This window comes from Pantherophis guttatus, chromosome 2 (assembly GCF_059756535.1).
Source record: "Pantherophis guttatus breed Tessera chromosome 2, ASM5975653v1, whole genome shotgun sequence".
In the NCBI taxonomy this organism is placed as follows: Eukaryota; Metazoa; Chordata; class Lepidosauria; order Squamata; family Colubridae; genus Pantherophis; species Pantherophis guttatus.
Window position 1 is genome coordinate 254200291 of NC_142064.1, and position 25102 is coordinate 254225392.

Consider the following 25102-nt stretch of genomic DNA (forward strand, 5'->3'; position numbering starts at 1 on the left):
TTGCCAGTATTGTTTAGCTTTATGACAGGACCACCACATGTGATAATATGTTCCCTTTTGGTGTTTACATTTCCAACATAGTGGCTATTTAATTAGAAAGATAACAGTGGGATCCTTGGTGCTCTCTGAACTTGTGTCAGGGTTGTGTTGATTTCTTGCATACATTTCATTATTCAGTCAGCTGTCTGTCTTGGCGTACTGTAATTCTCACCTTCTTAGAAGATGATGACAAGAGAGATGAGCTTATTACACATATAGAAACATAACACAGTGATGTATCATGGATGTTACATGGAAATGTGAAATTCCCCAGAAGGTCCAGAATTGCTTTGTTAAGCTAGGATCTGAAGATGGAACCTCAGGATTACAACTAAAGACTATATGGCCAGTGGCCAATTTGGATGTGCCAGGAGAGACTACAAACAGGTGCTTCTGCAATGAATACTAGTCAAGCCAAGAGTTCCTTCTCTGGATGAGGTTGTGTTATCCAGTTATCCTACAACTTTCTGGCCGGCTGCAGAGAAAAAGTTTCTCCAGGGAACAAACAGTGCTATCTGCCCCTTTTCCATTTATATATGCACAGAAGCCTTCTCCTCTCACTAGAAACCTGCAAAAAGGACAAGGAGTTACTATTTGCTGGACAGTGGCAACTGAGGGGAGAAATTAGCATTGCAGGAATGATCTTTACACGGTGATACCCAGATTTAGAACATAGAGAACATCAGCCAACATTGTGCCTCCAGGGTGCACTGGATCAAATTGATTATGGAGTCTGGAGTTAGTTTTGTCTGACAAATATGTCTGGAGGAAACATGACTGGAAGGCAAATAAATACACACATGCACACACACAAAGCAGAAAGCATCCATTTGGAGGCATATCTCATTCTTGGAAGGAGATAGGTGGACTTCAACTCCCAGAATCCCCTAACCAGCATGGTTCGCTGGAGAATCCTTGAAGAGTTCTTAAAGTTGCCAAGTTTGAGAAACAGTGCCTTTTTGGAAATAAAACTGCAATTTTATGACCATCTGGGCTGCTTACAAGAATATCAAAATTGGCAGGAGAAACATCTGCTCTTGGAGGTGGTGTATCATCTCAGCCATCTGAACTTCTCAGTCCATTACAGCTGGCCAACAGTGCAGGGACCATCAGATGTTAGATACTATTGCCTGATTAATTCTCTTCTCCCCCCACCCTCTGCTTCCCTTTCTGTGTCTTATATTTTGGGGGAAGAAGAGTAGCCAAAAATTATCTTGTTTCTTATTATTCTTTCAGCCACTCAAGGTGAAATGTGATGCATATAAATGCTTGAATAGGTAAACAGCTCTATAAGTCCCATAAACAAATAAATAAAACATACTTACTGATTTTTAAACTCAGTGCCATTGGACCACTTCCAGGTCTGGTTGACCTCTCTTGAGAGACCAAACCAGTAATGAAACGGACGGAAAATTTCTACCCAAAAATCCTAGGAGAAAGGAAATAATATATAATAAAATCTTCATTTAACATTGGGGAAAGAAAGTTTCCGTTATTTTTGCCTGACTATTGAATGCCAAAATACATCATTTTTGTCAAATTGTTTTATTTGTACAAGATTATAAAATTAAAATTAATGTATTAATTAAATTAATGTACATACACCTGTCTTTTCAGAACTATTTTAGAGACAGTGGGCTTGTCCAGCGGTGAAATCCACTTACCTTCGCTGCCAGTTTGGGCACGCTCCTGCGCAATGATTAAAAACCAGGACGTAATGACATCCCGGTGAGTGGGTGGAGCCTCCCGCTGCCAGCAGTACCGGTTCGGCGAGCCAGATAAAACCGGGGGGGGGGATTTCACCACTGGGCTTCTCCATTATTTTGTGGAGATATGTACACAAAAATTGGGTCTTTGTATCCAAAATCCACTAAAAGGAGATCTATTAAATTAAGCTTTTTACTGCAATGATGTACACATATCTCTGTTTAAATTTAAAGTGCACTGCACAGCATTCAGCAGGAATATATGAGTTTGTCTTGCTCATAACAACACCCCTCCTTAAATATTTATTAATATTAATAACATCAAGATAACCAAAATGTTCATGGCAGTTTTTATGCAGATAATAAATGTACTGGATTATGTGCCACCAAGTTAATGTTGACTCTTACTGATCACATAAATTTCACCTTCTCCAGGAGGTCTTTTAGGTATTTCAATGGGGTACCAGTTGCTGCTGTAATTGATTATACATCTTGCTGGTAGTCATCCTCTTTTTCTCTTTCGTTTCACCTTCCCCAGAGTTAGAGTTAAGAGAGAGTCTTTAAGGTAACCCTCAACATATGACTGTAATCAAGCCTGCCCATTACCAGTGTATATCATAATGGTAATAAAGTGGGTGGGTCATGTGACTGACCCAATTTTATGATCCTTCTTGCAGTGGTCTTTAAGCAAATCACTGCAATCATTAAGCAAATCAATAGAATTGTTAAGCTAATGCCCTGGTTGTTATGTCAACTAATGATTCGCTATGAGCCGCGGTGGCGCAGTGGTTAGAATGCAGTACTGCAGGCTACTTCTGCTGCCTGCCGGCTGCCTGCAATTTGACAGTTTGAATCTCACCAGGCTCAAGGTTGATTCAGTTTTCCATCCTTCCAAGGTAGGTAATGAGGACCCAGATTGTTGGGGGCAATAGGCTGACTCTGTAAACCTCTTAGAGAGGGCTGGAAAGCATTGTGAACGGGTATATAAGTCTAAGTGCTATTGCTATTGGTGTGGTTTTGCCAAAAACTGGAAGTAAGTGCCATGTTTTTGCAAAATTGTCATAAAACACCTTCATGTGACCACAGGACTTTGCAAAATTGTGTTGCCAAGTGTCCTGTAGTACCTCAAAATATGAATCCTTGTAATCTTTTTCTGGTTTGGTCATAACTTCATAAATTGAAGATTACTATACATTTATGCCTGGTCACAAGGGAAAATGAATTGAAGAAGATGAGTGTGGGTTAACAATCGGAGGAAGATATAGCAATAACTTTTACATTGCTAGCCAAAAATGTAAAGGATATTCATGTTTTAATAATAAAAATCAGTCATAAAAGCTAAGGAGTAAAGTGAAATAATTGGACTGAAATTATCAAACTAATGATAACAGACAGGACAACCAGCTGTAGAACCGACAATGAAGATACTGAAATAGTGAATAGCTTTTGCCTTTTAAGGATCTACTTTCAACAAAGGAAGTATAGATCAAGAAGTGCATTGAAGACTAGAAATGGGTAGGGCAACCATGAAAGATCTGGAAGAAAATGCAATCAAGGCCAGAATTTTTTAAAAAATCATCAAATGATTCAAAGTGCAGGTTGTGCAAAGAGGCAGAAGAAGCAGTAGATCATCTAGTCAGCCATTTTTGTTTGATAATGCAATTCATACTTGTGACTCTGAGGTGCTTGTTCTGGGAGAATAAAATGTTCTGATTTTGATTGAGCTCGATTGGCTAAGATACATCTTCAGACCTGCAAGTGTGTTATTTTAAAAGATCAGCTCTTTTACCACAGGAGTGAGTCAAAGATTACAAAACAGTGGGTGAGCCACATTTGACTTTATTAAATTTCAGGATAAATATGATGAACATCAAACCATAACAACCACAAAGGTGGGAGCCAATTAAGCTGGATCTCATGATAAGATTTTTAAAAAGGATATAAAACTGAAATTATAAGTTTTCCCTTTAGCAATAGTAATAGCATTTAGACTTATATACCGCTTCACAGTGCTTTTACAGCCCTCTCTAAGCAGATTACAGAGCCAGCCTATTGCCCCCAACAATCTGGGTCCTCATTTTACCCACCTCGGAAGGATGGAAGACTGAGTCAACCTTAAGCCTGGTGAGATTCGATCTGCCAAATTGCCGGCAGCCAGGAGTCAGCAGAAGTAGCCTGCAGTACTGCATTCTAACCACCGCACCATTGTGGCTTTAGGGTTGTTAAGCAAGGAGCTTGAAGGTAAGCTATTATTATATATGCTGACAGTATTGAAAATTTAATATGCATGAATGGAAAGATGTTATTTCCCACAATAGAAAGAATGGATGGAAAAACTATTGGACTTGGTGGACATCTTTTAAATAAAGACTTTATCCAGGGTTTTTTTTTCATTTACAAATTATTTCTGGACTTCCTGCTTGAAATAGAATGGGGGGAGGAAGAAACTTTGGCTTTACATTTTGAGGATTGGATTAATCTTGTAGTTATAGAAGTGGCTTATAGTTACTAAAAATGCAAAGAAAAAGTTGAAGTTGTAACTCTATTTAGTATTTTACTGCATTAAAAAGAATAAGAAGTTACTGCTGTTTTTTTCTTTTCTTTTCTTTTCTTTTTAATCTTGCATTCCTTTTTCTCTTTTTTTCTGATCTTTATTTTCATGTGTATTTTATATTAGAACAAACTCTTAATACAATTTATTGGAAGCAAAAATAACATCTGTAATAATTATCATATGTCAGTAATGTAACATCGGTGGCAACATCAAGTTGAAAAGATGTCAGCGTTTCAGCGCTGACATAGAAAGGGAGATAAGCCCTGGACTTTTGCCTGCTAAATCCCTTTGAAGCTCGGTCTCCGTGGAAATGAAGAGGAGGGGGGGAACATTCCTGTGAAATGACGAGACAAGAAGTCAGGAGAGTGACTTGGAAGATAGCCTATGAGAAGCAGAGAATTGGGGATCGGAAAGGGAGGGATTGGGGGGCAAAAGGTCAGTCTTGTCCACACGAGTCATGATCCGGTTGCTGTACTCGAATAAAGAGAAGATTTCCTTAAAGATTGGCAGTCTGGAAATTCATTTATTTTGAGATAGTATCGAAGTCTGACAAAAAGTAGTTAAAATTGAGCAGATTAAAATATTGTGGGATTTCCAAATGCAAACTGATAAGGTCTTGGTTTATAACACACAAGATCTAATTGTGGTTGAAAAGAAGAAAGTGTGAATAACTGATGTGGCAATACTAAGAGGTAGTAGAACAGAAGACAAAGAATCGGAGAAGATCAGAAATTGAAAGATTATGACATAAAGCAGTGTGGTCCCAGTAATTATCGGCACACTGAATGCCATACCAAAAATCTTGGATGGCACTTAGAAAATCTGCACATCTGCACATATACTATACTCAGGGCCGGATTTTCCTATAGGCTAACTAGGCTTCAGCCTAGGGCCTCAAGATCAAGAGGAGCCTACACAGTGGTGGGATTCTGGGGACGGGGGGGGGGGGTGGGGGAGCCAGCAATTTAACAAAGGGTTCGGTGGGGTTTTTTTTGTAATTTTATTGGCCCACGGAGCTTCAGCATAGGCTAATTGGCCTCCCGGCTCTCAGCTGATTTGTCTGGGCTGTTTTGCTCAGGGCTCTTCTGCTTCCTTGCAAAGAAACGAAACTGAAACTGCTTTGCTGTTGCTGCAAGGTTGGAAAATTAGGCAGGCAGAATTCTTTTCTTTTTCCTCACCAAAAAAGGTAGGTGCAAACAATGGGAAATTTAGGGAAAAAGAGGAGAGTTCAGGATTTTAAAACACAAAAGAAAAAAAGCTCTATTTAACTAGGGAATTGTAATAATTGAGATACTATTAATTGCATATTGTGTTGAAAGCAGAAATGGTTAAGTTGTGGTTTGGAGGAATATATGGGGGAAATTATTTGGTTTATTATTATTGGTAAATATAATTAATTGATTTGTAAGAAATTGGATTGCATGGAAATAATTGGAATATTCATGTTCATATTGATTAATATACAAAAAAGGTAGTTATATAACTAATTGATTTATATTAAAATGTTGAATTCATATTAAACAACTGTAATATTACATAATTAACCAATGTGAGGATGGATATAAAAATAGATGACAATGGGAAGGGGTATAATATAGAATAGAAGGGAAAAATTGAATTTGATTAAGATTAGAGATGAGGATGAAGGGTAATATTGGATTTTTACAAAAATAGATGAGGAATAAATATGGCAAAAAGGAAATATAGAAATTGTAAATTTAATTGAAATGACTAAACATTGTTTAAATTTGTGAACCGGCCAAATACTCTGTTCAAAGAAAATACATTGTATGTTTGTATGTGTGTTTCTAATTATTGTTATTTATTCATATTTGTTCTCTTTTATTCTTTAAAGTTTAACAATTCATTCTTTATCTTAATATCTTTATATTTGTTTGGGGTTGGCTTTCTTCCCTTTCATCTTTTTTATTGTACAGCAATCTTTCTCCTCAAACCTACCACCTCTCTTTTCTTTCCTTCTTACTTTCTCTTCCTCCCCCTCTTCTTCTCCTCCCTACTTCCTCTTCCTTTCTCCTTCTCCTCCTCTCTTCCTCCCTCTCTTACCCTCACTCCTACTCTAATTTCCCTTCGTTTCCTTCATCCCTCTCTATTGCTGTATCCTTTTATGCATATGGACTACTCAAAGGGCTGAAAAAGTTATTTCTGACTGGTCCTCGCACTTTTGACCAGTCCTCGAACTTACGACTGTCCTCACATTTTACGTTTTTGCCCTATCTTGTCACCATGGTGAAGAGAAGCAGTTGTGAAATGAGTGACATGGTTGTTAAGAATGCTACAATGGGCATAAATGATGACCAGTCATAAGTGCGAAGACCGGTCAAAAGTGCGAGGACCTGTCAGAAATCACTTTTTTCAGCCCTCTTGGTAGTCCTTTTGTGCATATGGACTACTCAGAGGGCTAAAAAAGTTATTTTTGACTGGTCCTCGCACTTTTGACCAGTCCTCGAACTTACGACTGTCCTCACATTTTACGTTTTTGCCTTATCTTGTCACCATGTTGAAGAGAAGCAGTTGTGAAATGAGTGACATGGTTGTTAAGAAAGCTGCACGGGCATAAATGTGAGGATGGTCATAAGTGTGAGGACCGGTCAAAAGTGCGAGGCCCAGTCAGAAATGACTTTTTTCAGCCCTCTGAGTAGTCCCTATGCACATAGCCACGCCCACCCGGTCACATGACGAGCTACCCACGCCTACACAGTCATGTGACCAGCTAGCCACGCCCACCCAGTCACATGATTGCAGGACAAAGAAGCAATGGGTGGAAACTGATCAAGGAGAGAAGCAACTTAGAACTAAGGAGAAATTTCCTGACAGTTAGAACAATTAATCAGTGGAACAACTTGCCTGCAGAAGTTGTGAATGCTCCAACACTGGAAGTTTTTAAGAAGATGTTGGATAACCATTTGTCTAAAGTGATGTAGGGTTTCCTGCCTAAGCAGGGGGTTGGACTAGAAGACCTCCAAGGTCCCTTCCAACTCTGTTATTCTATTCTATTCTATTCTGTTCTGTTCTGTTCTGTTCTGTTCTGTTCTGTTCTGTTCTGTTCTGTCCTATCCTATCCTATCCTATCCTATCCTATTCATATGACGGCCAATACCAGCAAAAGAACTGTGCCTTTACATTGTTGTGAACAGGGAATAATAATAAAAATAACTAGACAACCCTGTGACTTCTTGGGTCATCCTTTGAGAGAAAAATAGTGCAGTCTGATATGACAAAAATGAATATTAAATTTTAGGTTGACCAATTTTTTATTCCCATAATTGTTAGATGGTCCCTTCATCATCTAAGCCAGGGGTGTCAAATTCAATTTCATTGAGGAGTGCATCAGGACTGTGGTTGACCTCAAGGGGCCAGGTGGGTGTGGCTGACTGGATGGGTGTGGCCAATTGGATGGGCGTGGCCAATTTTACACCACTACCCCAACTACTGGCATTGGGTAGACCGGGCCAAAGCTACGTTGGCCTGATCGCATTGGGTAGACCAGGATGGCCCCATGGGCCAGAACTGACCACATTGCGGGCCAGATCTAGCCTGTGGGCTTTGAGTTTGATAACCCTGATATAAGCTGAGTATATATCATAAATAGAAAAATAATTGTAGTGGCAAATGAATTTCAATAGAGTAGAATAGAGTAGAATAGGAATAGGAATAGGAATAGGAATAGGAATAGGAATAGGAATAGGAATAGGAATAGGAATAGGAATAGGAATAGGAATAGGAATAGAGTAGAGTAGAATAGGAATAGAGTAGAGTAGAGTAGAGTAGAGTAGAGTAGAACAGAACAGAACAGAACAGAACAGAACAGAACAGAACAGAACAGAACAGAACAGAACAGAACAGAATTCTTTATTGGCCAAGTTCTTCCTTACTGGATACATAAGGAATTTGTCTTTGGTGCATATACTCTCAGTGTACATAAAAGAAAAAAATACATTCATCAAGAATTATAAGATACAGCACTTAGTGATAATCATACGTTACTAATAAGCAATCAAATCGTACTAGGAAACAAATAAAACAATATAAATCGTAAAGATACAGCAACATGATTATAGTCATAAGTGGGAGGAGATAGGTAATAGGAAGGATGAGAAGAATAATAGTAATACAGTCCTAATAAATAAATAAATAAAATAAATAAAGTAAGTAAATAAATATTGTAGATAATAATAGTAAATGTAATAGGACTGCTTTTTACAGGACAACTCTGCAATTATTTATGATGTCTCCTTATTCCTTACCAATTCCTTCTGTGTATCAATCACAGCCAAGGAGGCATTAAATGAAGAACAGGTCTTTAAACTGAGAGACCAATTCCTTTCTTCATTTGATGTATAAAAACATTTTCCTCTGTATCCAATCCAGGAATCTGGGCAGGCAACATTTTGGCTTTCAAGGAGAGGACAAGGCAGATATGTTTCTGTTTTTTTACCTGGAACTAAAACAAAAACAATTCAAACAATTAATTACAATACTGAAAAAAGTCTGAATAGTTAATATTAAGCTAACTCACTTAAACTGAAATTACAGGGGTTTTTTTTAAAGGCAACCGAATGAATTCATCTGTAAATAGAGGTAATCCTCACTTAACAACTGCATCTGGAACTGGCAATTGCATTGCTACAACACTGTTGCAAAGTGGGGGGGGGAAAATCACGTGATCCTGCCCAACTTATGACGGCAATTAATTTGTCAGTTTCAGATGCATTTGTTAAGTAAATCATGATCAGTTCTTAAGTGCAACCTTACATGACTGCAACTTGCGACTTCCGGCTCACTTCCCAATGATGTTGCTAATTAGAAGCTGGCTATCTTCTTCTTCTTCTTTCCTAGTGTATTCCCGCTTTTATGACTCTCATCCCATAACTAATTTGGGGTGACTGGATGGAGCTGAACATTTACTGGCCGGATGCCCTTTCTGACGCCATGCGGAGTTCACAGCAATTTTTTTTTTCTTTGCGCCCGGGGAGAGAAATATCTGCTGCTACCTAGGATTGAACTCACAACCTTCAGAACGGGAGGCGATTAGCTTCACCACTAGGCCACCATGACGCTCAATCGGGCTATCACAAAAGGCAATCAGGTGACTGTGGAATGCTATGCCTGTTGTAAATGTATGCTAGTTGCCAAGCAACAAATTGTAATCACATCAATGTGGAGCTGCTGTAATGGCTACAACCTCAAGGACTGGTCATAAGCCTCCTTATTCAGAGCTGCCTTAACTGGGAACAACGGCTGAACAAGTGGTCACTAACTGAGCACTACCCATATACGCAAACATGTATATAACTTTATAGATTTGTATCCTGAATATGTAAAAAAGCAAGTTCATTGCACATTTGTCAATATAGAGAAAATGTATGATAAAGTGTATTATGGAGACCTAGCAAGGGTCCTAGAAAGAGTGCAGAGTGTAACGGGGAGTTAATTTGTTAAGTGAGACTGGAAAAGTATCTGGCAGATTTCTAATTAAAATGGTATGAAAGGTGCTAATGCAATCAATTTGAGAAATTCATTGTGGTTTTATGCTGTACAGGAAAAAAAATAGCAGCTTTCATTCTTCAGTAAACCAATTTACATAAATATTAATATGTAAAAGCAAGTTCACTGCACATTTGTCAATATAGAGAAAATGTATGATAAAGTATAGAGTATTTTACATGAATATGTAAGACGATTCCTGAATGTAGGGCGGCTCACAATGCATTTAAAACCATTATAAAAAACATTTAAAAATTAAAAACATTAAAAACATTAAAACTCATTCACACCATTCAAGGCCGGATCTCGCCGGATCGCAAGAGTGAGATCAACGGCCCCAGGCCTGCCGGAAAAGCCAGGTCTTCACCGCTTTTCGGAAGGCCAATAGGGTGGGGATGGTCCGGACCTCAGGAGGTAACTGGTTCCAGAGAACTGGGGCAGCCACAGAGAAGGCCCTCCCCCGCGGGCCTGCCAGCTGGCATTGTTTAGCTGACGGGACCTGGAGGAGACCAACTCTGTGGGATCTTACCAGTCATTGGGATTTATCCACTTTTACTCAAGTTTTGGTAATTTATCCATGTTTGGGAAGCAGTAAATGAATTAAATAACTAAATATGGAAGTGAGAGTTGAGTTTGTTAGGAGAAACATAAAAGTAGACTAGCTACTGCAAGAAGCAGCTACTGCTACTTGGTGTAGTGGTTAAGGCATCAAGCTAGAAACCAGGAGACTGTAGTCTTGTCTTAGGCACAAAGCAGGGGTGAAATCCAGCAGATTCTGGAGAACTGGTAGCGGAAATTTTAAGCAGTTCGGAGAACCAGCAAATATCACTTCTGGCTGGCCCCAGAGTGGAATGGGATTGGAGATTTTGCAGTATCTTTTCCCCAGGAGTGGAGAGGGAATGGAGATTTTGCAGTATCTTTCCCCTGCCACACCCACCAAACCATGCCCACCAAGCCACGCCCACAGAACCGGTAGTAAAAAAAATTGGACTTCACCACTGGCACAACGCCTAAAGCTAAGTTCAAATTCAGCCGTGAAAGTCGGCTGTCCTTGTGCCGGTCCCTCTCCCTCTGCCCCAGAAAAGAGGTGAGACCAAACTACTTCCAAAATCATGAAATAGGAATGCCTCATTACTTACCAGCCAATGAAATTATAATAATGATGAAAACGACCACAACAGCTGCCGCTATAACGAATTTCTTGTCTGCAATGCGCTTACATAGAACTGAAAAACAGAAAACAGGAAAATATTAAGAGATGAAGTTCATGATTTTGTTATAATTGTTTAGGATTATAGTCACACAATGTCAGAATATTCATGACTGGAAAGACATGGTAACAAGGTCAGCCAATTGGGAGCTGGGACAGACTGGAGCCAGGGCGTGTCTTAGACTGCAGCTTCTGATTCTGTGCAGAGAATTGAAACTGAAACTATTCAGAGTGAGTGTGTGTTAAGCTCTCTACTGTATTCTGTGTGTGTCAACATGTCTGCTGATCTGAGCTGAAGAATCAACTGTTGGTATTGTAAATATACTTTATGTGTTATTATGAATATAAAGAAGTTAATGAATCCAGCTGATTCAGTTATCTGTGTGTGCTTCTGGATTTGATTTTTGCAAGAAACTCTTGATACACAATATCATACTACATCAGACAGGCAGGCAGGCAGGTAGATGAAGAAAAAATTCATCCACTACTAATGCCAATATTTGCCCTTTATGGCAAGAGACTACATTTACCCCAAATGACTGGCTATAATTTGTATGATGTTTTTGTGTTCTGTATCTTAGAACTGCCTCCTTCCGGCTTTTAAATAAATAAATAAATACATAAATAACTTTATTGTCATTGTACGTGTATACACAGTTTACCCACACAACGAAATTCACTTAACACCCAAAGACCAGGTCCAACACACATAGCAATCCCCACACACACTCCCACACACCACAATTCTCCACCCCTAAACCACCCAAACATCCACACAACAGACCAAGTAATACTGTCCCACAGCTCACTGATGGTGGCCCTTTAGTTCATTGTTGAGTGCAATTATAGCTCTGGGATAAAAACTATTCAGAAAACGTGTGGTCCGAGTTTTAATTGTTCTGTATCTTCTGCCAGAAAGCAACAGTCCAAAGAGATTGAATGCTCCAGCTAGCATATAAAACTGTAAGGCAGTGGAATTAGGAAAGGAATCCCAAGACATCTGGAGAGTTTTGTTTGGAGAAGACAGATGTGTTTGCGCTTGTTGACGGTTCAGGTTTGTGGTTTGACTTGCACCTGTTGATCCCATCACAGATAAACCCTGAGTGTCTCTCATCTCCCCTCCCCTTTCCCTCCACAAGGAACAACAGAAGAAGGCAGACAAGAGTGCCTCCGAGGAGGTCAGAAGCCCAGCTCTGGTGTCTGATGTGTGTGGCCTTCAAGTTTCTTTCTCCACAGAAGAAATCAAGTGGATTTGGAGTGGCCAATAGTAAACACATCCTTCTCACATTTGTGGGAGACACAAACTCAATCTCATTGCTCTTGAACGCCTAACAACCCTGCCAGCTGGCAATACTTGTGAGCGTGTCATGTCCAAGTCCAAAAATTTAATATCACAAATAAAGCTATAATCAGTGGTGGGATCCTGCCAGTTTAACAACCGGTTCGGTGATTGCGTGTTTTGCTCCGCGCGGGTGCTCACTTTTGACAAAACTGAACTTCTGCGTTACTTCTGAGGACTAACACAGCTGAGGCGCAGCAAACCGCTCTGCCACGCAAATCAGCTGAGAGGATAAAGGTAAGCAAAGCGCGCAGGGGCGGGCGGACGGCCCACCTGATCGTCCGAGCGAACTGGTTCTCTCCCAGTTGATCGTCAGAGCTACCATGAATCCCACCCCTGGTTATAATACTGTAAAATAATACTGCCTTGAAAATGGGAGACACCAAAGTGGCATGGGAATCACACCAAAGCTTCAGTGTTGACCTAAATTGGCTTTATGAGAGGGTTTTCTTTTCAAAAAGAGAAACAGCCTCAACTTTGATTCATCAAAACCAGGGGGGAAAAAAGAATCCTGGTTTTTAAATCCAGTAAATTTAGCACAGCTTCATTCACTTTGTCTTATTACACTCCCCCTTCCCCCCTCCCCCGCCAAGCTTTTCAAGCTTTTCAGGGTTCAAGGGAGGTGTCTGTTTTTACCAGCATTTCTTGCATGCTTTGTATCAGAGCTTCTGGAAGAAGATGCAGTTGGCACCTCAGAAGTCAACAAATCACAATATCCAGAATCTCCTGACCCTAAAGGAAGGCAGAAAACAATACAGATGTAGTCCAGTTTTCTTATTAGGAAGATATTGCCCCAATTACCCAATTAGGGTTCCCTGATCTGGATTTCCCTTCTCTGACTCCAACTGCCAAAAGTCAGTGGCAGGATTTCTGTCCTGAATATGACATGGGAAATTCACCAAAGGTGCAATGTTGGTTTTGTGTGAGGTTTTCCTTTCAAAAGAAAGAAAGAGAGAGAGAGAGAGAGAGGGAGGGAGGGAGGGAGGGAGAGAGAGATAAAGATCTCCAACTTCCCTCCTCAAAACAAGAGGTGGGGGGAAGAATCCTGTTTTTAGATGTGGCCCAGCTCCAGCCATTTTCTTTCATTACTTCCCTCTTCAAAATTACAAAGGATCCCAACCAGGCGTAAAATTCTGGAGAACCGGTAGCGGAAATTTTGAGTAGTTCGGAGAACCAGCAAATACCACCTCTAGCTGGCCTCAGAGTGAGGTGGGAATGGAGATTTTGCAATATCCTTCCCCTAGGAGTGGGGAGGGAATGGGGATTTTTCAGTGTCCTTCCCCTGCCACACTCATCAAGCCACGCCCACCAAGCCACGCCCACAGAACCGGTAGTAAAAAAAAATTAATTTCACCACTGGTCCCAACCTTTATTTTTAGCAGCATTTCTTTCCCTCTTTGCATCGGAGCTTCCAGAAGAAGATGCAGTTGTCACCTTAGAAGTCAACAGATCACAATATCCAGAATCTCCAGAATCTCCTGATCCTAAAGGAAGGCAGAAAACAATACAAAAGAGACATGGTCCAGTTTTCTTGTTAGGGCTACCTGCCTTTCCCGGTCAAAACAATTTGAACTCATATTTTAAGTAGCTGAAACCTCACAAAATCCCCAAGTCTTGCACTGCTGAATGTTCACAGGCAGAACTCAAGGTGACTGCCAAAAATCTCACGAGTGTTGATCATCTTGCAAGATTTCAGGTGATTATATTAGGGGACGGTGCCCAAGTCATATGACAAAATCGGGCCTACATCTGGGATATTTCCACAGGAGTTTTTTGGTGCACATTGGAAAATCTCCCTGTTTTTGCATAAGCAGATATATTTGTTACTGAATTCTATCTGAAACTGACACTCCACTATAGAATCTCAAGTGTGAAAGTCTCTTGATTTACTCAATGAGCCTCTTAAAGTTTAGAAGATTATCTGGAAGAGTTTTCTCAGATGCTCTTCCTGCTACTTAAATATTTCAGTTTTTTTTAAAAAATGTTTTATTATTAAGAAATTATAATAATACAATTTTTGTCCATCCGGTTACATAGTATGGAAAAAGAAATAAATACAATTTACATATTGTACATATATAGATAATCTTTGCAAACCAGTTACATGGTATAAAGAACTGTGTTCTCATATCATTCTTAGTGTATATATATATAATAATCTTTAACGATAAATTAGTAAATACATAAGTCATGTCTTTTGCTTACCCATGTAACCTTTCCTTGCCTTATTATATTTCCTACCATCCACAGTACATCTTCTCTTTCTATTTCATTTTACTATTTCTTGTACTTGCTCTGGTCTCTTTCCTTTTTATTTCAATTTCCTCTTCTCTAACCACCCGTACCACTTGTCCCATACGCTGTAATAATCAGAATCTTCTCTGTCATTAATTTCTAATGTTAATTTATTCATCTCGGCACATTCCATTATTTTGCCAATTACTTGTTCCTTAGTTGGTATTTTTTTCTCTTTCCATTGTTGAGCGAAAGCGATTCTTGCTGCTGTTATTATATGCACTGCCAAGTATTTCTTCTTTTTTCAGTTTTAAAATATTTGGTTCCAGTACAACCTTGAGAACCAAGGGTGACTGAAGAAAACAATCCTACCTCTCAGTTCTCCCTAATTCTAGCTTGAGTCCAGTCATCTCCAAATTTTGCAGATCAAAACTTTTGCCCACTCGAGTTTGCTATTTCAATTTATGCCTGCCTTACTTATTGTGATTCCTCTGCTTAAAAGAGGAAACCAATGATTTTAGCCAAAAGATTAGTTACCATAGTTTTCGGAGTATAAGACCCTCCAGACTATAAGTCGCACCTACCCTTTTTGGTGAGGAAAACAAGAAAAAGAAATCTGCCTCTGCCTCTGCCTCCCAGCAATTTTGCCTGTTGCAACAGCCTGCTTTACTTTCATTTTCAGCATAGCTTGATTAGCACAAGAAAAAAAATCTACTCCCAGCAATTAACCTCCTTGCAGCAAGCAGCAGAGGCCCGCACAGCAATAGGCAATGGCAATCCCTGCAGCCTGAAACAGCTGAGAGTCAGGAGGCAGATCCAACCGACAACTTGTGCTAATTAGGCTTTGCTGAAGCTGAAATGGGCTGTTTCTTCTTGCTGCTCGCTGCAAGGAGGTAAATTGCTGGGAGGCAGAGGCCAAAGGGTAGGGGCCAGTGGGTGAGCGGGGCTACATTCGGTGTATAAGACACACCCAAATTTTCACACCTTTTAGGGGGAAAAAAGGTGCATCTTATACTCTGAAAAATACGGTAAGTTTTTCTCTAATTTTGTCCTGCTTTCTTTACTTCTCAGCTAGGTGGAAGAAAAACCTGAATGCCTCACCTTTAATTTCTCCTTGCATCTTCCAAGACATAATTGTCTTTGTTACAAAAAGAAAAAAATAAATCAAAATTCAGGCTGCCTGGAAAGAAAAGAAATTGGTATTACTCATTGCTGCACAGAATATCACTGACATATTATTGTGGAGAATATACTTTCTTCTTCAATGTGCTGTAGGTTCGCCATCATGGTTCTAGAGTCTCAGCAACTTTTTTGTATAGTGGTGACAGAACTGTGGGCAGTATTCCAAGAGTGGCCTCACAAGTGCTATATAAAGCAGTATTATCACCTCTCATGATCTTGATGCTATCCCTCTGTTGACGCAGTCCAGAACTGCATTGCCTTTTTTTTTGGCAGCTGCAACACATTGTTGGCTCATACAAAAGTGGTGGTCTACCAGAGCACCTAGATCTCTCTCACAATTACTACTGTCGAGCCAGGTAACACTTATTGTGTACCTATGCATTTGAATTTTCCTGCCTAAATGCAGGATCTTAGTTTTCTCATGGCTGAATTTAATCTGGATATGGCCCAGTACTCAAATCTGTCAAGTTCCTCATGAATCGTGAGTCTATTTTCCAAAAAGTTAGCAATTTCCCCCAGCTTGGTGTCATCTTAGTGTCATAAGGAGCCGAGGTGGCGCAGTGGTTAGAGTGCAGTACTGCAGCTACTTCAGCTGACTGCTAGTTCAGCAGATCAGCGGATCAAATCTCACCGGCTCAAGGTTGACTCAGCCTTCCATCCTTCCGAGGTGGGTAAAATGAGGACCCAGATTGTTGGGGGCAATATGCTATTTAGTATACTGTCTTTGGTGTAAGCCGCCCAGAGTCCTCAGAGTGGGCAGCATAGAAATATGAATAATAATAATAAAAAAAAATCTGCAAATCTGATGAGTTCCCCTTCTATCCTCTCATCTAAATCATTGATGAAGAGATTGAAGAGTACTGTACCTAAGACCAAATCTTAAGGTACCCCACAGCATGTTTCACTCCATGTAGATCAGGGGTGGATTCTACTTACCTTTACTACCAGTTCGCAGCAGGGCCGCGCGCTCTTCTGTGCATGGGCAGAAGCATTTTGATGTTGTCGGGATCAGTGGGTGGAGCCTCCTGCCGGTTTTACTACCGGTTCTATAGAACCGGTGCAAACCGGGGGCAACCCACCACTGATGTAGGTGTAGTTTCATTAAGGACCACATGTTGGGATAAGTTGTTCAGCTAATTGAAGATCCAAAATGTAGTACCCACATTTTTCTATCTTACCAAGAAGTAGGTTGTTGTATACTTTAATCAATGCCTTTCTGAGGTCCAAATATACTATGTCCACAATATTCCACTAGTCCATTTATTTAGTCACTTTATCAAAGAAGGGTATGAGTTTGTCTGGCATGACCTGTTTTTAACAAACCCATTCTGGCTTCTAATAATCACCTTGCTCATTCTTGATTCTCTACTTGATTAATTTGATGACCAACAAAAAAAAGGGGGGGGGAAAGAACTGATAAAGTACACCTACTTACCACACATTTAACGGGAAACTTGTGCCTGTTTCTCCGACATTAATCTTTGCATTCCTGGCTGGAGAGTGCTTACTATCTCTTCTCCCTATCTCTCTCCTTACTGCTTGTCTCACAGAATCCTCTCCTCTTCTCCCTCTCTCTTTTTTTCCCGTTTTCTTTCTCTCCCTTTCCCGCCAAATCCTTCTCCTTTTATATCCTCTCCACTCTACCCCCTCTTCCTCCTTTTCTCTTCAGTTCAGGTTTAGCTCAACTCCTCCCCCAAGGCTGCACACTTTGTCTCTTTCTCCGCTCCCTTCTCTTTCCCGCCAAAACCTCCTTTTTTTATATCCTCTCCACTCTACCCCCTCTTCCTCCTTTTCTCTTCAGTTCAGGTTTAGCTCAACTCCTCCCCCAAGGCTGCGTACTTTGTTTCTTTCTCCGCTCCCTTTTCTTTCCCGCCAAAACCTCTTTTTTTATATCCTCTCCACTCTACCCTCTCTTCCTCCTTTTCTCTTCAGTTCAGGTTTAGCTCAACTCCTCCCCCAAGGCTGCGCACTTTGTCTCTTTCTCCGCTCCCTTTTCTTTCCCTCCAAAACCTCCTCCTTTTATATACTGTCCTCTCCCCCCTCTTCCTCCTTTTCTCTTTGGTGCATTCCCATTCTGCCTGGTTGCTGCCAACACCTGGGAGGGTGCAGCCTCTAAGTACCACACCTGCCAAGAAACAATACCAAATGTGTACTAAGGGATTAGAAACACTGAAACAATATTTGGACTCTAATTTGTAAAAGGGGGTCATACGACTCTCCCAGTCTCCTGCCTTGGCTCCCATCTTCTTCAAACTCAAGAAGCAAGATCTCAGTGGGCCTAATAATAGTGGGGACCCCCTGCTGAGAGTGGTCCATAATTACAAAGCTTTGAACTCAGTGACCGTAAGCAACCACTATACACTGCTGTTAATTGCAGGCCTCTTAGATAGACTGTAGAAAGAAAGCATTTTTATGAGACTGGATGTCGGCAATGCTTAGAACCTCATTAGGATCAAAGAGGGCCATGAATATTTAACCAGATAAGGCAAATTTGAACACACAGTTGTCACCTACAGGCTCATTAACACAGGGGCCATATTTTTCCAGCTTTATGAACCAAGTACCATGTTTTCCTGAAAATATGACCTACCCCAAAAATAAGCCCTAGCCCGATTTTCACACCTGTGCTGAATATAAGCCCTACCCATACAGTAAGCCCAATTTAAGAGCCTGTGCAGCCACCCAGCCACCCATTCTGTCTGGTTGCTGCCGACACAAGGGGAGGATGTGCTGCGGCCACTAAGTGAGGCAGGGGGTGGGGTAGAGCATGAAACAAGGTGGGGTGTGTGTGGAGGATGAAGCTTCTTGTCCTTGCTCACCGCTGCAATGAAGCAGTAGGCTGAGCAATGCACCGATGCCACAGCCACTAAACACGGCAGCGTGGGGGAGGGAGAATAAAGTCCCAACAGTATCCTTGGCTGCCCGGCCTGCAGAGCCATGATGCTGGCAGAGTGAGGTGGTGGCAGCTGGAGCAGCCCCTTCCCTGTGTCACCCGGCACCGGCAGCCCGCAGAGTACCTCCTGCCACCACTTGCATTCCACCACCAGTTGCCTGGAGCTCTTGAGGGGTTTGCCCTGCCACCTGCTTTTCAACTCCTGCCCAGCTTCCTTCGCTTTTTTTTTTTTTTTAAATTTTGATTTATATGCTGCCCTTCTCTGGAGACTCAGGGCGGCTTACAATGCGTTAAGCAATAGCCTTCATACTTTTGTATATTTTATACAAAGTCAGCTTATTGCCCCCACAAACTGGGTCCTCATTTCACCTACCTTAGAAAGGATGGAAGGCTGAGTCAACCTTGAGCCTTGGAGAGATTCGAACCAGCAGAAATTGCAGGCAGCTGTGTTAATAACAGGGTGCGTAGACCACTGTACTATCAAGGCTTCCCCAACCTTCTTTCCAGCTGTGTTCTCTGCTGCCCCATGCAAGGCAATAAAAGAAGACTGTGGGACTACCGGTTTTAAAAAAAAAGCTCAATCAGACCTTACAACAAAAATATAAGGCTGGGTCTTATTTCCAGGGAAACACAGTATTCCCAAACTTCACAGATAAATTTGTGGTGCTCTATCTGGTTACATTTTTGAATACTTTGAGAACAAGGCTCAGTACACAGACCATGTGCTGTTCTCCATAGACTAAAAGATAAACATAGTTATAACCAAGCCAGAAAAATGTGCCTTTGACCTGAAACAACTAGACTTCTTGGGTTACCTTATTTTCACAAAAGGCATCCAAATGAACCCCCATAAAGTACAAAACATTCAATGCTTCCTGGGTTTTGCTAACTTTTACAGGAAATTTATACCCCATTTTGCTTGTAAAGTCAAGCCACTCACCCAACTGACTAAGAAAGGGGTTAAATTTGCTTGGACTCCTACATACCAAACAGCATTCAAAGACTTAAATCAGGCTTTTGCCCACTAGCCCCTCCTTCAGCACCAAGACACATGGAAGATACAGATCAGTGGTGGGTTGCCCCCGGTTCGCACCAGTTCTATAGAACCAGTAGTAAAACCGGTGGGAGGCTCCGCCCACTGACCCTGACGTCATCAAAATGCTTCTGTGCATGCGCAGAAGCTTTTGTGCTTGCGCAGAAGAGAGCGCGCACGTGCGAGCAAAGCGAGCGCGCACACGCGGCCTCGTTGCAAACCGGTAACACAAGGGGCCTTCCGCATCTGGCCTTCAACTCCTGAACAGGGTAGGAGAGGAACAATCTAAATGTTGTTTTTGAGTTTCCACAACCACCACCTGGTTTGCCAGCTCCTTCGGATGAGGGAGAGGTGGATTCGTTTGAAACTGCTTCCCTTCTGCCCCGAGAACTTGGACTTTGAAAACACAGTGCAGGAGGGGGGAAAGCAGCACAGAACAGCCCATGGAAGGGGAGAGAGGCCAAGAATTGGTTGATGTAGAAGATGTAAGAGATGACCAGGCTGAGCTGAGGGAGGAGTCAAATGCATCAGCAGTCTTGAGTCCCTTCACGCCCACAAGAGATCTACTAAGTCCAGCCCACCTTGAATTCCATTGGTTCTTATCTACCGCCAATTTGCTTCGGCTGTTAGTAATTCAAATTCTTGTAGAGAGCTTAAGGTTGTAATAAACCTTTACATTCATTTAAATTGCCTGGGTTTCCTGATTTGACAATGGCTATGCTGAAAGACAGTAATCTGAAACAAAGCTGGTGCTGCTTCTACCGAAGATCCATCTCTGCATAAACAGACTCTTAGTGGCTTCCCACTTAAGCAGCCTTGAAATAACTGTAATTATAACAGAACATGATTCTCCCCTGTATTTATTGTTCTTTATTTCTAGTCTCAAGCCATTCATACCATTTGTTCCAAATTATGTACTAATCTGTCTCTTCTTTTTCTTTAATTTTTTTTGTTAATTTGTCTATCTCGGCACATTCTAAAACTTTTTCTATCACTTTTTCATTCCCCCTCTTTTTTTTAATAGATTTTTATTATGACTTCCATGTGCTATCTTATTTACCTTTCTCTGGCTTGAACAGAGCTCTGTTCAATAACAGCTTTGTTTCTATTCAGAGAATTAAATTTAGTAAAGATTTTTATTTCTATGGTCTCTTCACTCCCTATTTAATATCGTTTAGCTAGTAGAGTTAAAGAGCCCTAATAGAGTTCTCCAAGTTTTACTTATTTGTCTTTCTGCAAGTTTTATAATCCTTCCCCCCCCCCCAACTAAAACAGTGTGATTCTGGGTGATATACAGCATTTAAAAAAAATCAAATACTAATACACCCCCCACACACACACACCCAACCATGAGAAACAAAAAATCCTAGCTTGAGAGGCTGAGAATGATAAGAGCCGAAATTCTCCCTTACCTTGCTTTGAAAATCTTTTTTACAGTCCTTCTGAGTCACCTCAGTACCTCCACAATTTCACACGCCCAAGAACATTCACGCTAGGAAGGGCAAATTCCTTGTCATCGGTGCCGACAGAGGGAAGGTGTCTTTCATTAAACCTTCATTTGGACAGCTTGCCTTTCTTCCAAGTCAGCTACTATTGCTCTGTGACAATTGTCAGGCTCTCAGAGAATCAAAGGACCAGGCTGCCGCTCAGAATGGCAGCTCAAGCCTGCCTATACAAAAGAACCTAATGTTCAGTATGAAATTGGCGCAAACAAATTGGCGCCAAGAGGAGTTGGACTTTAGACCCTTTATGGAAATATGCTAACTCTCGGCTGATGAAACAGCTTCACCCACAGCTGTCCCTGCTCTTCTCCTGCTACGATGGGGAATTTCCTACTTTGTATTTTCAGATTTTTCACTGAAAGTTTCCAAAATATTCCTAGGAGATCTTCTCTTGCTGGGAGATAGTTTGGGGGCTTATCTTTTATTTTGGAGGATCACAACAATTCTAGATCCATTCTTCCAATCTTACATTGCAATTACTTCTTTTAGTCTTCATGCATCTGTTTTTATGCAACTGATTTCTCCGATTTCAACAACACTGAACAAGTCAGAGGACGGGTATAGAAAGTTACAAACATTTGCTGGACTGTCCCTCCTCTTCCACATTGCAGCTATCTACTATCCACAAACTTTTTCACAACAGCAATGTGAAGGGCACTGGGCCATACATTTCATTTAAATAAAGAACTTTACAGCCTGTTTTCCTTGCTTTTCTTTTCTGTTTTATCTCTGTTTGCCATCCCCCCTTTATGTTGGCTCATTGCAAATCTAGTAAGAATTCCCAGCAGCAGGTCCTCAAATTGTTTAGCATGAAGATCGAAGAGGCCATTTCCTGAAAAGTTTGGAGTCTTTCAGGGATGTCTGAAACCTGTAATGAAAGAAAATAAGCAGGATGATTGTGCCAGTGGGATTGGCCACCCCTTGCCCTTTTTTGACCTTGCCCGCAGCTACTCCAAGTTTAGTGGTTTAGTCTTCAGTTTAGTGTAGCCTTAAGATGGACACATGGAAGATACCACTAGCCAGGCCTTGCATGGCATTCAGGGAGAATGAAAATGATTGCTCCCACTCAGTGGTGAAATCCAAATATTTTTACTACCAGTTCTGTGGGTGTGGCTTGGTGGGCATGGTGTGGCTTGGTGGGCGTGGCAGAGGAAGGATACTGCAAAATCCCCATTCCCACCCCACTCTGGGACCAGCCAGTGGTGGTATTTGCCAGTTCTCCGAACTGCTCAAAATTTCCGCTACCAGTTCTCCAGAATCTGTCAGAACCTGCTGGATTTCACCCCTGCTCCCACTCAAATGAAATGGTATTGCTCGTAAAAAAAATGCAAGGAAAATATTAACTGCCATTTCCTGACTTGCCTTGAAGACAGAGGTGGTTAAGAGATAAAAGACACCAGCAGTTGGTTATATTGCTTGCTTTACCTTTGCACATTCATTCTGGTAAGAGGCAAATGCATGCAAGATGCCAGATGTCCAAATATGAAAAATAGGGTCAATATTGGAGACTAGTGATATATAGTCAATCATAGAATCACAGAGTGGGAAGGGTCCTTGAAGGTTTTCTAATCCAATCTTCTGCCCAAGGCAGGAGTCCAATCTAGAATAAATAGTTGTCCGGTCTTTTTTAAAACTCGCCAGTAATAGAGTACACACAACTCAAATAATCAAATACTAAGCAGCTGACTTATTATGGGGAAAATATAATGCTGATGTACAATGCAGTTGAAGAAGAAGTAATAACATTTTATAGGATTTTAACACATTGTTCAGTTTAATAATAGGGGTTTGGTTTTACAAGGGCGTTGTTGGAGAGAAATGTTCTGGAAAGTCAGAGTGTTCAGCTATATATAGGAAAGCAGATTCCTACGATAGGAAGCCCAAGAAAAAAAGGTGAGTGCTGGTGATAGGAAACTCATTTCACAGGGGAACAGAATCAGCCATCTTGTAGACCAGACATTCAATCTAGGAAGGTATGTTGTCTCCCTGGAACAAAAATCAAAGATATGGCTGAGAATCTAACCAAAATAATCAAGCTCACAGATTACTATCCCTTTTTTCTCCTTTATGTGGGAATGAACATGACAAAGAACCTGAAAACAATATCAAGAGACTATGAGCAACTTGGCAAGAAAGTTAAGGGGCAGAGAACAGAGAAGAAATAATAGAGATGGTTGAAGCTGCAGGAACTTTGGGGGAGAGTGACCATGACATACTGGAATTCAATGTAATGTCGACACAAGCAATAGAACATAGTCAAACCAATATCTTAGACTTTAAGAGAGCTGATTTCAACAAACTTAGAGAGAGCTTGGGAAGGAGTCCATGAATGAAAATCTTAAATGGGAAAATAACCCAATAAGCTTGGGAAACTCTACAAAAACATTATTATAAAAACCCAATCCAGCACAACAGCACTGAAAAAGAAAAATGAGAAATCCAAGAAGAAACCAGCATGGCTGTACAAAGAACTCTCTGATAAACTGAAAGACAAAAAAGGATAAGTATAAAAAATGGAAAGAGGACACATAACTAAGGCAGAATACCAGCATACAGCCCAAATCTGCAAAGATGAAATTAGGAAAGCTAAGGCTCAGAATGAACTAAGATTTGCAACAAATGTCAAAAATAATTTTAAAAGTTTCTTTCAACATATTTAAAAAAAGACAAAAGTAAAGGAAACAATTGGTGCACTAATGGAAGATGATGACAAGGAAGTGACAGGCAGCAGGAAGAAAGCAGAGCTGCTTAATTACTTCTTTCTACATCTGTTTTCACGCAAAAAGAAAAATAGCACAGGCTACCAAAAACAGAAGTGTAAAAGACAGATTAGGAACCCAAATTAAAATAGGTAAACACTCGTCCACTCTAGACAACTTCAAATCACCAGCTCCTGATGGATTATATCCCAACGTTCTGTAGGAGCTGGCTGACGTGATCTCAGAACCATTGAACTATATCTTCCAAGGATCTTGGAGCACCAAGAAACTACCAAGGGTCTGGAAAAGAGCTGATGTGGTTCCCATCTTCAAAAAAATGAAACAAATAGATCCAGGAAACCAATCAGCCTGACACCAATAGCTGGGAAGATCCTGGAAAAGATAATCAAGCAACTGATTTGCGAACCTAGAAGCAAACAAAGCTGAAACCAAAAGCCAATGTGAGGTTGTCAAAAACAGATCATGCCAAACAAATCTTATTTCATTCTTTGACAAAGTGACTGAATTAGTGGACCAGAGAAACGCTGCAGATATAGTATACTTGGATTTCAGTAAAGCTTTGACAAACTAGACCACAACCTATTTTTTTGGTAAATTAGAAAAATGTAGGATAGACAGCATTACCACCAGATGGATTTGTAACTGGCTGACAAACCACACCCAATGAGTACTCCTTAATGGAACTACATCTACATGGATGAAAATAAGCACGGGGTACTGCAAGGTTCTGTTTTAGGCCCAGTACTCTTCAATATCTTCATAAACAATTTAGATGAGGGAATAGAAGGGGAATTCAAATACCAAGTCGGCAGGAATAGATGGATCTTGACGGACTTGAACACCGAGACCTATCTATCAAAATGAAATTCAATGTAGAGAAAAGTAAAGGCCTACACTTAGGGGAGAAAAACCAAATGTACAGGTACAAATTAGGTAAAGCCTGACTCAATAGCAGTAACTGTGAGAGGGATCTTGGAGTCCTGGTAGACAACCACTTAAATCTGAGCCAACAGTGTGCTGCAGCCACCAAAAAAGGCCAATGGAATCCTAGGCTGCGTTAACAAAGGGATAAAACCAAGATCACGTGAAGTGTTACTACCATTTTATAAGGTCTTGGTAAAGCTACACTTGGAATACTGCACCCACTTTAGTTACCATATTATAAAAAAGATGTTGAGACTCTG

General features: G+C 40.8%; 1 protein-coding gene across 2 annotated transcripts; it reads right to left on the bottom strand.

Moving 5' to 3' along the window:
* Positions 1–394: 394 nt before the first annotated feature.
* Positions 395–15770, bottom strand: LOC117668061 (C-type lectin domain family 2 member D-like). 2 transcript variants are annotated; one of them, XM_087888121.1, is made up of 7 exons: positions 15690–15770; positions 13721–13837; positions 12990–13085; positions 10944–11030; positions 8565–8761; positions 1365–1468; positions 395–607 (listed from the first exon to the last, which is right to left on the bottom strand). In XM_087888121.1, exons 1-7 carry the CDS (start codon positions 15718–15720, stop codon positions 484–486), a joined length of 756 nt encoding a protein of 251 aa, XP_087744247.1. In that variant the 5' UTR covers positions 15721–15770; the 3' UTR covers positions 395–483. The 2 variants fall into 2 exon arrangements, with proteins under 2 accessions (XP_087744247.1, XP_087744248.1); XM_087888122.1 differs by lacking the exon at positions 12990–13085.
* Positions 15771–25102: the final 9332 nt, after the last annotated feature.

Bases quoted from the DNA above. Each gene is read 5' to 3' on its own strand.
- LOC117668061 (XM_087888121.1), bottom strand. From the start codon at position 15,720: ATGTCTTGGAAGATGCAAGGAGAAATTAAAG. The intron at 13,838-15,689 runs GTGAGGCATTCA...GCCTTCCTTTAG, and splicing joins GATGCAAGGAGAAATTAAAG to GATCAGGAGATTCTGGAGAT. The intron at 608-1,364 runs GTAAGTATGTTT...TCCTTTTTGCAG, and splicing joins GGCACTGAGTTTAAAAATCA to GTTTCTAGTGAGAGGAGAAG.